The sequence below is a fragment of the Micromys minutus genome, assembly GCF_963924665.1.
Source record: "Micromys minutus genome assembly, chromosome: 10".
Lineage (NCBI taxonomy): Eukaryota > Metazoa > Chordata > Mammalia > Rodentia > Muridae > Micromys > Micromys minutus.
This window is the reverse complement of record NC_137979.1, coordinates 64,250,928-64,262,985: the sequence shown is the minus strand read 5'-3', so window position 1 is coordinate 64,262,985 and position 12,058 is coordinate 64,250,928. Positions and strand designations below refer to the sequence as shown.

The following is a 12,058-nucleotide window of genomic DNA, read 5'->3' as shown; positions in this document are numbered from 1 at the left end:
CCCAGGATTCAAATACCCCCTCGGGCGCGCGCTTAACTCTGTGCGCGCCGTGAAGCTGGAGCTGGGGAGGCGAGTGGGGGCGGAGAGGAGGGGGCTCCTGGGCTGACGATCTCTTCGGGGTCCGCCGGAGCGATTTTCATTTCATTCCGGGGATGGCTGCAGCAGCTAGCTCTGGTTGGGAGGGGAGAAAAAGAAGAAGAAAGAAAGAAATCTGGCTCGTGTGTGGGCCCCGCAGGGTTTGGGCGCGCGACGGGGGCACACGAGAGCAAAATGCAAGGGGCGGGTGTGTCGGGGCGCACCTCCAGGCCAGAGGGGACCCTGATCCAGGCGGTGGGCTAACGAAACCCAAATAAAAAGCACAGGATTTTCCGAGGCCGTTGTGCGCGCGTGCTAGCAGCAGCGGTGGGCGATTGTGTCGGCTTCAAAGATCATATATGAAATATGGTCCCGGGGGCGCGGATCCCCAGGCCCGCGGAGCCTCGCGATTGAGCGCGGGGCACGAGGCGGGTGGGATCCTTCAGGCCAGCCTGGGGAGGCCTCTTGATGTTGGGAGAGGATGAGGCAGTGGACGTCGCAATACCCCACCAGTCCCGCTTCGGCACCCACAGACCCCGGCGTGCCGCAATGCGGAGGCACGGCCCTACAGGGCCTGTGTGGCCCCAAGGGTGCCCAGGTCCTGCCAAAGGGCCACTGCTTCATTGCCCCTGTCCTCTGAGCCCGCGGCCCCACCCGTGTATCCTGCCACCTCTAGTCTATCTGCACCGCAGATCCAGCACCACGCGGGTTCTTGGAGTGGGACCTGGGGGCGTGGCGGGGGAGGCTTCCCGGTGCAAATGATAACAAATCCTTCGCGGGTGGTGTGACAGAGGGCAAAATAGGGGTGGGGGGAGCCTCGAGGAGATCCCTGGCAAACAAAGCCTTTCTTCCTGGAGTGTGCAGGGCTCCCTCCCGCACGCCCTCTTCTGCACCCCACCCCCAGCAGTTTCTCCAGGTCAGCTCCCGCTAAGCTAAGCCTCCGCTTAAAAAACTGTTTAACCAACGTCAGCTCTCCAGTCAAAAACAATTTCCCTACCAAGGACGTGGCAGAGAAAGGAGCCCTTGCCGTTTGGTGGTCATGCCCACTGAAATCCCCTTGGCTGTCTGAAATCCACCCGGGACAGCTGGTCCGGGAAGCGTCAGGCTCCCTCTTCCAAACCGAGCCCAGAGTTGGGGTCAGAGGACAGTGATGGCAATCTCTCGTGGACCGAGAACCCATTCACCGAGACGGCTCCTTTAAGAAGTTTATTTTCTCCCGGTCGGCGCGGGTCACGCTTGTTCCAAGACTGAATTCTCAGTAACTATTCTCTACTCTTCGGTCATTAAAAAGTCCCCAGTCTCTCTGAGATCAGTTCCTTTGCCCTACCTTTCTCAGCCCGAGCCTACCGCTGGGCGAGGGAACATCGCTCCTCTCTTGGGGCCCCTGAAGGCCCCTGGGGGCCCCAGCCCGTGGTGGCATCTGAAGGGCTTCTGTTTCTCAGCAGAGCCGACAGAACTACTCGCACTGTTTGGAAAGGGGCGGTGTCAAATGCACTGGATTAAGGAGTCTTATAAAGGTTCCCGTGGGGCCCCTGGGCATCCCCGGTTGAGGACAGGGGCCCCAGTAGAAGGTTCTGGGAATCCCGGGATTGGAGTCAGTTTCTCCCGTGATTCCCTCGGAGGTGCTGAGACAGGGGTTTGGGAAGGTAGGGGCCCCCCCAAGGGAGGCTTTCTACGAAGGGTTTGGGCACATTTGACCTCATTGGCCACCCCCGGGCTTCTGCCCAGCTTTCTCCCAGCCTCATATTCTGGCTGGTGGCTCTGAGCTGTCCCTGTGGTAGCTGTCACAAGAGAGCTGGTCTAGGACCTGCCTTCAGGCTAGGACAGGGATCTGAGAGTAAGCCACTTTCTTCATCTGCCCACCCTCGGAGGACACATAACAGGCTGAGAGAAGAGAGTTGCCGTGTTGGCAGGTACTTCTCTGTTCCAGCCACCTCCAGAGCTGTCCACAGAAAGGCCTTTGGAGGGCTGAGCAGTGGCCGGTGGCATTCGGTGTTTGAGGCGATTCCAGGAGACCCCCCTCCGCAGTTAGGGAGCCTGGAGGTTCCTCTAGTTAGATCATATACAACTTCAGAAAAGATCCTCTGTGCAGAAGAGTGTGTGCTCTTCTTTCTCAGCTTGCCGAGTAGTTTCTGCGCGCAAACTCGGCGTCGGTGCACCTAGTTCCTTTCAGTGGCCCCTAAGGTCCAAATCTGGGCCCCTGAGGGCCCCAGACCCAGCGAGCCAAGCTGTCTGCTATACAGCCCAACGCCCCTGGTGGCGGGTAGGCGGCACTGGCTGCCTGCCCTCCCCTGAGCCTGGGTTCTGGATAATGCAGGAAACACCCAGAGTAAACAGATTTTCCTGGGGATTTTTGAGTAAAGAGACCGGCATTGTCGGGAAGTTCAGCTTCCCAGACTGAGGGACTTGCCTACACAGAGTTGCTCCAGACCTACTGAATGACCGGCTGTGCAGATCACCTGGGTGGCCGAGGGTGAGTAGGTGCTGTTGGACGGCAGATCTTCACCCCCACCCCTTGGTCTTGAAAACTCTCTTTCTGACTGAGCTGTCCTGCAGCAGTTTCTCTACTTGAGCACACGTTAGGCACACTGTGCACGGTGTGTGTGTGTGTGTGTGTGTGTGTGTGTGTGTGTGTATAAAACATCCAAATACAGTAGGGGGTGACCCTTTTGCAGTGTTCCTCCAGCCCCAAGAGTTGAGGTGAGGGTTGTCACACACATCCCATCTTGCGGCTCTCCCTTTCTTGGGGACTCTTAGATTGGGGCCTCGTGATAGAGACCAGACGCTGCACACTGAGTACTCTCTTGCCTCCGGAAGACGACCCCCCTCCACCTCAACACTCCAAGAAGTAAATACCGAGAGAGCTGCCGCTAAGCAGCGGAGCCACGGTGTTGCAAAGTGGAGGAGTGTGGAGTCAGCGCGGGTATGCAACATCAAACCGTCTGAAGACTTTTCCTGGATCCTGGGAAAACACAAGCCCTGGCAGGCTTTGGGGGTTCTCTTCTGCACCTGGCCCTTCGCAAGTCACCTCAGCATATTCCTCACCAGGCATTCTGAAACGCAATAAAAGCAGGGACAGAGACCCGGATGGCTCCTTGCCCTCCCTCCCCTTCGACCCACTCTCCTCTCTTGCGCTTTTTATGTCTCTGTGGAAGCTCAGCCAAGGGATTGCGCAAGCGCAAGCTTCCTGCTCCACGTCCTTCGGGAGCCCTGAGCTGGGGCCCCGGACGCACTGCAGGCAAGGCACACCCTTACCCCTCCCACTTAGAATGGCATGTTCCCTGTCAGGTCTACCCACTGCGACCCCACGGATCTCGTGGGCCCACCGGTGGCGCTCTTGGAAGACCACGTCTGGCGCAGCTGCTCCCCCCGGCCGGACACTAGAGCTGAATACCCCTGGACGTGCGGGGCAGGCCGGCTCCGAGGTGCTAAACTTCACACTCCAGGGCTGCAAAGGCCACGTTAGCAGGGCTTGGCTGTCAGAGACCAGGGGACGGGAATTCAGGAAGAGTATGTGGCTCCCTAGCCATTCCATTTCTCCTCCTCTTCTCGAGGCCTACTCATCCACCATTCCTCAGCCTCAACTTCTACTTGGTCCTCCCCCATTCTTTCGAGGCTCTCTCATGAACCCCCACGAAGTCCCCTTGGACCTCCAGTCAGATTCATACACCCCATATTCTTATATTCTCTCTGTCTGTCTGTCTGTCTGTCTCTGTTTCTCTCTCTCTCTCTCTCTCTCTCTCTCTCTCTCCCTCCCTCCCTCCCTCCCTCCCTCTCTCCTTCCCTCCCTTCTTTGCTCTCTCTCCTCTCTCCCAGCGTCTCAGACTCTGGGGGCTTGCTAGACACTGCCCCTTCCGCGCGAATGAGTGGGCCAAGTGTTAATTAGAAGCCGTTCAGAATCTTGGGTGGGATCAGATTCAAAGCCCCTTTCTGTTGAGGTTCTTGAGTGCTAACGCCCCTGGCCAGTTGCTTCTTTGTCTCTGTCTTTGCCTCTCCGTGCTCCTGGACTTGTCCAAGTCCTCTGTCTCTGACTCTTTCTCTCCCCACCTCGCCGGCCTAAATGCCAGGAGCCTGTCGGGGCGGGGCGGTGGGCACGGAGGGTTGGGGCCTGAACTGCCCCCGCCTCCATTCCGCCCCCTGCCGGAGATTCCCCTGTGCTTCCAGAACCCTGCTGGAGAGACGTAGTTGGGAGTATCTGTAAAGTGCAGCGGGTGGTTCCGTGGCCCCCAGCAGGGATCCCCGGACGGTGCACAAGCAGAAACTGCGAAACAGCGGCCGAAGGTGGGGTCGGGAGAGTGCCAAGTGTCGGGCTGCGGATCAGAGGGGGCCCAGTAGAGGTGCCCACCCTGGCTGCCTAGGCAAACACACCTTTATTCCGCGGCCCCAGCTCACTTTCCCGGCTCTCAGATCCCTCCCCTGCACCTCCCAGCGCCCTCCTCCTCCCCAACCTCCTCCCGCGCCCTCCTCCTCCCCTGCCGCCCAGACCGGGGGCCTCCGGTAGGCCGGGCTGCGCCAATCCGAGGCGCGTCCCGCCCCCTGACGCCGAGCTGGGCCCTGCGAGGCCCCGCCCGCTGACGTCCGGGATTTGCATGAGTTCTCGTGCCGCGGCGGCCCGGGCTCAGTTGTCTGAGCGAGAGCGAGCAGAGAGTCCGCGGGTGCAGGCAGCGGCGGCGGCCCGGGTGTTGAGGGGCGAGTGGTGGCGGCGGGGGCCGGGCGCGTGGCGAGGTCCGCGCGCAGGACTGCATCGGGGTGCCGGCGGGAGCCAGCTGTGTCTGCAGCCGCGCCGGCCGCTTGCGCCTTTGCGCGCCCGGGTTCGGCCATGGAGCTGCCAGCTGTTGGCGAGCACGTCTTCGCGGTGGAGAGCATCGAGAAGAAGCGGATCCGCAAGGTAGGGGTGGCGCGCGGGTGGCGGCGCCGGGGCGCGGGAGCGGCGGCGGGAGCAGCGAGCGAGAGGCGCGGAGGGGGTGGGGAGGCTGCGGGCAGGAGCCGGGGATCCCGCGGAAGCTGATGGAGTGCTGTCTCTTCCCCCCTACAGGGCAGAGTGGAGTATCTGGTGAAATGGAGAGGCTGGTCCCCCAAGTAAGTAGCGGCGGGGTCCGGGGGCCTCGGCACCAGGCGCCCTGGCCGGCGGACCCGTGGAGCTGGTGGGGTGGTGGGGGAGCGGACGGGAGGCGGGGTGGAGGTGGGGTGGAGAGAGGAGGGGGTGGGGAAGTCGGTGGCAGGCACTGGGAAGCGGAGCAGCCGAGCCCGAGCCGGGCGCCCTGTGTTGTGCTCCGCTCTCCGGGAAATGCCATCACTAATTTATGCGCTAAAAGGAGCCGGAGGAGCTGGAGAGACGCGGGGCCGAGCCCGGGAGGCCGGCGGAGGGAGGGAGGGCGCAGGCACTGACTGATGTGCAGCAGAAAATGGCTCCTTTCCCCTTTCCCTCCACCGAACGGCTCCATATTGCAAAACCAAAAAAAAAAAAAAAAAAAAAAAAAAAAAATTTTTTTTAAAGCCACGAAAATGCAATTGTGTGCGTCCTCTCTCCTGGTGGTGCAGGGTAGGGAAGAAAAAAGGCAGAAAATGTTGGGAACTGTCACTGCAGCTCTTTCGGTGGGGAATTTTTTTTTTAATTTGAAATGCGAAGGCACCGGATGGAGACAGGCGCAGGCACACACACACACACACACACACACTCTCTCTCTCTCTCTCTCTCTCTCTCTCTCTCTCTCTCTCTCTCTCTATCTCTCTCTCTCTCTCTCTCAGAGAGGGAGAGAGGGAGGCATATTTTTGTACTGCTGAGTATTTGGGGTTTGCTTGCCAGTGACAGCGGTCTCCTGGGCCTTGAGGGGGTGGGGGGGCGCTGAGCTGTGAGTTATCGGATTAGGGGTCCAATGCAGACCAGCTGAAGCCCTACTGGAGACTTGGGCGGCGGATAGGAGGGGACTACGACTTTGCTTTTGGGCTGCTTTGCACGAAGGGTTTCTGGAGAGGAAAGTGGCCTTGGAACACGTCACAGTAACATGCTTAAAATTCTTGACGACTGCAAAATAAACTGCTAGTTTCGTTTTCTTTACCCCCCCTTTCCTCCTGTCCTTGTGTGTTTATTTTAACTTGGGGGGTAATCAAGGACCATGTTAGGCCTTAAGAAACCTACTGTGTACCCTCCACATCCACAGCTTTTGATTCAGGAAGCCACATAGGGCCTTATGTCATTCCCCAACCTGGTCTTTTTTTTTTTTTTTTTTTTTTTTTACACTCTGCCCTCCCCCCTTTTTCACTTGCAAGATATAACACGTGGGAACCAGAGGAGAACATCTTGGATCCCCGTCTGCTGATCGCCTTCCAGAACAGGTGAGCATCCCCTGGCATTCTGCTTCCCCGGCCATAGGTGGGAATCGGAAAGTGGATGACTGCTTGCAGCCATAGGAAAGGGGGAAGGGGTGGGAGGGGGCAGGCAAGAGCCCCACCCCCAACAAACCCGGATGGGCAAGGCTGCGGCCTGAGCTTCTCTAACCAATGTCCTTGGTGGTTGCTGCAGCTTGGGAGTGGGGGCAGGGTAGGGCTGGGGAAGGTAGGCTTGTGTTTTGGGAAACTGCTGGAAGAGTACGTGGGGTCGACGGTGGATCTACCTAGAAATACCGTACCTGAATCCCCGTGGCCCCCTCCCTTGGCAACCTTGGAGCCCCGCCCCCAGAGCCTAGGTGTTCTGCAGCTACACTGCTGGCTTGGCACGGGCACCTCGCGGGGCAGCTCTGAAGGAGCTGGCATTGTGAAACCGCCCTGAACGTCATGGAACTGAACTTAACCTTTTGGCAGCCGGATAAAAGTTGGCAGGGCCTTATCCCCCCTGGGGGGGGGGGCTGGGGTGGCAGTGAATAGCTGCTGTCCTGAGCTCCTCACAACCCTCGCTGCTGTATTTTGTGGGGTAAAGTGCTCTATCAGATCAGGGGGAAGGTTGGCCCGAGGGCGTGAGTGAGCGCTGCCTGGTGGTTGGGGGGTGCCCATCCTCCTGCAAACAGATGCTTGCTACGCTGCAGCTGCTGCAGCTGGATTTACCACTGGTGGCTGTGGTTCGCCCGTTTCGTGTAGAGGGCAGAGGGGGAAGGGCGTGGAGGAGGGGAGGAGTCCTCAGAGCCGCGCCACCCCCAGCCTTCCATCCCTCTTTTATTTTGAAGTATTTCCTGTGGAGCATTTGCCACTAGAACTGTAAACTCTAGATCCTGAGAGCTAAAGTTGCTTTCTCGGAACACCGGGAATGCAGGACAGGGAACTCGCACTGACTTCACCTGGGACTTCACCACCCTGTAACCATGTCAGCGGCTGATGCCATGTTGCATAATCGGTCCCCGAAGAATTATAATCCCGGCTGTTGCAATGCCATGCAACTTTGGAATCAGACCCCAACCCGGCCCCAGGGCATGGCAGAACTCCCCCGGGTTGGCTCAGGGGCTTTGGGGTGGGGGTGGCGACTCAGGGAGCTGGAGACTGGGTCTCCGATCTAGAATTTGACAACTTCTGGAAGGGCTGGCTTATGGAGAGCTGGACAGGACCTGGAACAATCAGTCACTCTTTGGGTGGCCAGAGCTGTTGAAGTTTGCTGGTGGTGATGAGGGCTTCCCCCACCCTTTAACTATATTAATTTAAAAATCCGGGTAGAAAGGATCTCACTCCTCTAAGGAGGCGGAGCTTCGGACAGCCACCCCGCCCACTGGCTGGGGGATGGGATAGTGCCACTTCTGGTTCACCAGGTGGCTGAGAACCTGGCTAGACCCTAGCTAGCCTCAGAGGCAGTCCCCATGCCCAACCCCTAATTGGCTTATTTGCCGCTATGTAAACAAGGACTCAGTCCCTCCGTTTGATGCCTGGCCATTTAAGAAAAGGAGTCCTCCCATTCAACTTAAGCTCTCTTTATCTGGATCTTAATGAGGTAGTTAGCATCCTCGCTTCTGATCTGGAAAGGTCCTGAGGTCAGCACACACCTCCTGTTCCCTGAATTCCTAAACCCAGTACATTGTCTGCAGAGCCACAGGCCCAAAGCTATGCCTAGTACTGTCTAGTCAGCTGCTGGCAGCAATCTTCTGGACACCGATACAGTGTTGCAGCAGGTGAGGGAAGGGGGGGGGAGGGGAAAGTTTACATCTGAGTGTCACGTGGAAGACCCCTTCCTCAGAAGTGGGAGTGTTACTGAGCACATTGAAAAAGGTGCCATCTTCTCTCTCCTGCTGAGTCCTTCCTTTCTGTAGCAAAAGGAGAACAGGGTGCTACTGACCTTAAGGGAAACCGAGGTCACTAACATTGAGGCTCTGTTCCCTCCCTCAGGGAAAGGCAGGAGCAGCTGATGGGATATCGCAAGAGAGGGCCCAAGCCCAAACCGCTGGTGGTGCAGGTGAGTACTTGGAGCTGCTCCCGGGATCCCAGCACAAGCCGGTCCCTAAATATTGCTTCCCAAACTACTTAAGAGTTCCCGGGGGAGCACCCCAATTGCATTAGAACCTCTGGCCCCACCCCCTGTGATGCAACTTCCACCCCTGGGAGCTGGAGCAGTCCCGATGTTCCCGCCACAGAGACAACCTTTCCCCTTCTTTCTCCCACTCAGGTACCCACCTTTGCCCGCCGCTCCAATGTCCTGACTGGGCTTCAAGACTCCTCTGCTGACAACCGTGCCAAGCTGGAACTACCCCAAGGCAAGGGCCAGGGGCACCAGTATGAGCTCAACAGCAAAAAGCACCATCAGTACCAGCCACACAGCAAAGAGAGGTCCGGTAAGCCGCCCCCACCAGGGAAGAGCGGCAAGTATTACTATCAGCTAAATAGCAAAAAGCACCACCCCTACCAGCCAGACCCCAAAATGTACGACCTGCAATACCAGGGCGGCCACAAGGAGGCACCCAGCCCCACCTGCCCAGACCTGGGCGCTAAGAGTCACCCACCTGACAAGTGGGCCCACGGAGCTACAGCCAAAGGCTACCTCGGGGCAGTGAAGCCCTTGGGGGGAGGGGCAGGAGCTCCAGGCAAGGGCTCGGAAAAGGGCCCTCCCAATGGCTTGGCACCAGCCCCCAAGGAGGCGGTGGCCGGGAATGGCATTGGGGGCAAGATGAAAATCGTCAAGAACAAGAACAAGAATGGGCGCATCGTGATCGTGATGAGCAAGTACATGGAGAACGGCATGCAGGCAGTGAAGATCAAGTCGGGCGAGGCAGCCGAGGGCGAGGCGCGCTCCCCCAGCCACAAGAAACGTGCTGCCGAGGAGCGCCATCCCCAGGCGGACAGGACTTTTAAAAAGGCAACGGGTGCTTCTGAGGAGAAGAAAGCCGAAGTGCCTTGCAAACGCAGGGAGGAGGAGGCTCTGGCGTCGGGGGACCCTCAGCCCCAGGACCTAGGGTCTCGAAAGCTCTCCCCAACCAAGGAGGCCTTTGGTGAACAGCCGCTGCAACTCACCACCAAGCCAGATCTGCTGGCCTGGGACCCAGCCAGGAGCTCACACACGCCCGCCCACCACCACCATCACCACCACCACCATCACCACCACCACACGGTGGGCCTGAACCTCTCCCATGCGCGCAAGCGCTGCCTCTCCGAGACCCATGGCGAGCGTGAGCCCTGCAAGAAGCGGTTGACTGCCCGCAGCATCAGCACGCCAACTTGCCTGGGGGACAGCCCGGTCTCTGAGCACCCTGCCAACGTATCCCCCACCGCAGCCTCTCTGCCACAGCCCGAGGTCATCCTTTTGGACTCAGACCTGGATGAACCCATAGACTTGCGCTGTGTCAAGATGCGCAGCGACGCCGGGGAACCGCCCAGCACCCTTCAGGTGAAGCCCGAGGCTCCAGCGGTGGCCGCATTGGTGGCTCCGGCCACTGCAGCGGAGAAACCTCCCGCTGAGGCCCAGGAGGAGCCTGCGGAGCCCCTGAGTGAATTCAAGCCCTTCTTTGGGAATATAATTATCACTGACGTCACGGCGAACTGCCTCACCGTCACTTTCAAAGAATATGTGACAGTGTAGTGGGAAGGAGTCGCAATTGCCCGTTGGGACTCAGCACCTGCAAATCAGAGGTTCCCAAGGAGAAGACGCCCCAGTCTGATGGCCAGGCCCCTGCTCACTCCCTGGGATCCCGACTGAGTGTCCATTTCTCACTGTCTCCTTCCACGTGGTGCCTGCGGTCTCACCGCCACCTCCTTTTCCCTATAGGAGACCAGAGCCCTCCCTGTGGACCAGAACTGACCCCGCAGCCCCGAGGCGGTCTCAGCTATAGTATTATATTTTAACTGTGCTGTCAAGTGCTGACTCTACTCCGGTTTGTACGTGGTGTTATTCTTGAAATGTATTGTTTGAGCTCAGAAGACCCGACTACCCCCCTTCGGGCTTATATATATATATATATATATATATATATTTATTTGTAGGTATTTATATATTGAAATATAAAAACCTAGATTTATGGAGTTTCCTCTAGATCATGTTATATTCTATATCAGACAGACTATTTTCAGTTGGCCTTTTTCTTTCTCCTTCATTCAGTATTTTAATTTTTATTTCCCCTTCTCCAGGAACTGCAACACCAGTAACCTTGGTATATATTTTTTGATACTGTACACATGGGTGTGTTGTTTCTATGTGCAAAAAAAAAAGTTTGTTAAAAGGCTAAAGAGCTCTCTAGAACCTGCTGCTATAGAAATGTCTGAACTATAAGCTTCCAATTATTACCTGCTTGAATGTAAATATTAAACGGAGATGTTGAAGGTGCAATCCGGTGTCTGAGATTAGCTCCAGGGGGATATTGGAAGTTGGGGGAAGGAAGGTGGACCGGCTCTCTCTCTACTTCCACCTAAGTCACATGGAAAATGACTTTGAGCTAAGTTTTTGCTCAAGCCAAGCCCCGTGGGGTCTGGTGTCTCCAGATCCCTTCATTGGAAGGTGACTCTGTGTGGGAAAGTCCAGAGGTGCTGGCCTCAAAGGGTGGAGGGAGGAGAATGTACCAGAGTCACCCTAGTCCCCAGGGCTTTCTGGCTGGCGATGCTCAGATGCCCACATAGCTGGCAAACCTAGTAACTTGTGAAGAGGCCAGCAATGGGAGTGCTGCACCCGCTCCCCCTTACTGAATCTTGACTCTCAGGCTGGTGGCCCTTGCCCCGCCCCCAACCCCAAGTCAGTCAGAAAGTTTCTCAGCCCTCCCTGATGTGGGGCAGGGTACAAGCGGAGTGGACCCCAACTCATAGGTGCTGACTCTCGGCCCCGCCCGTCCTAGGAAGCAGAGGAAGCCCTTTCTCTGCCAGGCTCTCTCCCCGGAAACCACCAGGCCAAAGGCCAGGGCTGGAGCAAGTGAACTGCTGGGGGGGGGGGGCTGAGGGCTTTCTGCTGGATGGTTTGGGAGGGGGCGACAGGGCGCTGAGTCTGGCTTGCCACCCTCAGTTTCTTAGTTGCATGAGCTGACATCCCCTTGGTGGCGACTAGGCCGAGGTGCTAGGTGTGGTTGGAGGGAAGAAAGGGGTTAACGGCCCCTAGGCTAGGGGTGCGGCTCAGCGGGCCAGGAAGCCACCACCGGCGGCCAGCGTTCTGCAGACACAGCGATCTTCCTGCTGGTTCGGTGGCTAAGCAGGCCCTGGGGCCTCCAGCCCAGGGAAATCGGGTGAGCTTCAGAATTCTCCCTGCTTGCAAAGCCTCAGTTCGGACCGAGGGCTGATCCCATAGTGGCACCAGGGCAGAAGGTGACAGCGTAGTTCAGAGTGTGTGGGTATGTGTGTGGGGGGGGGAGTTGGGGTGTGCTGAGGTAGTTCGAGGGGCAGAGTTGGGAAGGCTGGGGGAGAGATGGAGAGGAAGGCCTAGAGGGCGGGAGGCTGGATGCACGGAGTGGCCAGTGTTGGCTGCAGGCCATCAGCGGCTGGGACTGGGGGAGGGGCGCGGGGCGGGGGAGGGGAGGAGGGGAGGGAGCCGCTTTTTTTAAAAAAGCCTTTGGGAGTTTGTAGCCCCGGCTTTTGTGAATTGTCCCTCCCACTACCC

The 12,058-nt window shown here is 58.0% G+C and overlaps 1 protein-coding gene across 1 annotated transcript; it reads left to right on the top strand.

Annotated features, from left to right (window-relative positions):
* The first annotated feature begins 4,731 nt into the window (after positions 1-4,731).
* On the top strand, positions 4,732-10,712 carry CBX4 (chromobox 4). The gene is made up of 5 exons (XM_080922787.1): positions 4,732-4,963; positions 5,111-5,154; positions 6,346-6,411; positions 8,380-8,446; positions 8,657-10,712. Exons 1-5 carry the CDS (start codon positions 4,895-4,897, stop codon positions 10,061-10,063), a joined length of 1,653 nt encoding a protein of 550 aa, XP_080778913.1. The 5' UTR covers positions 4,732-4,894; the 3' UTR covers positions 10,064-10,712.
* The last annotated feature ends 1,346 nt before the right edge of the window (positions 10,713-12,058 follow it).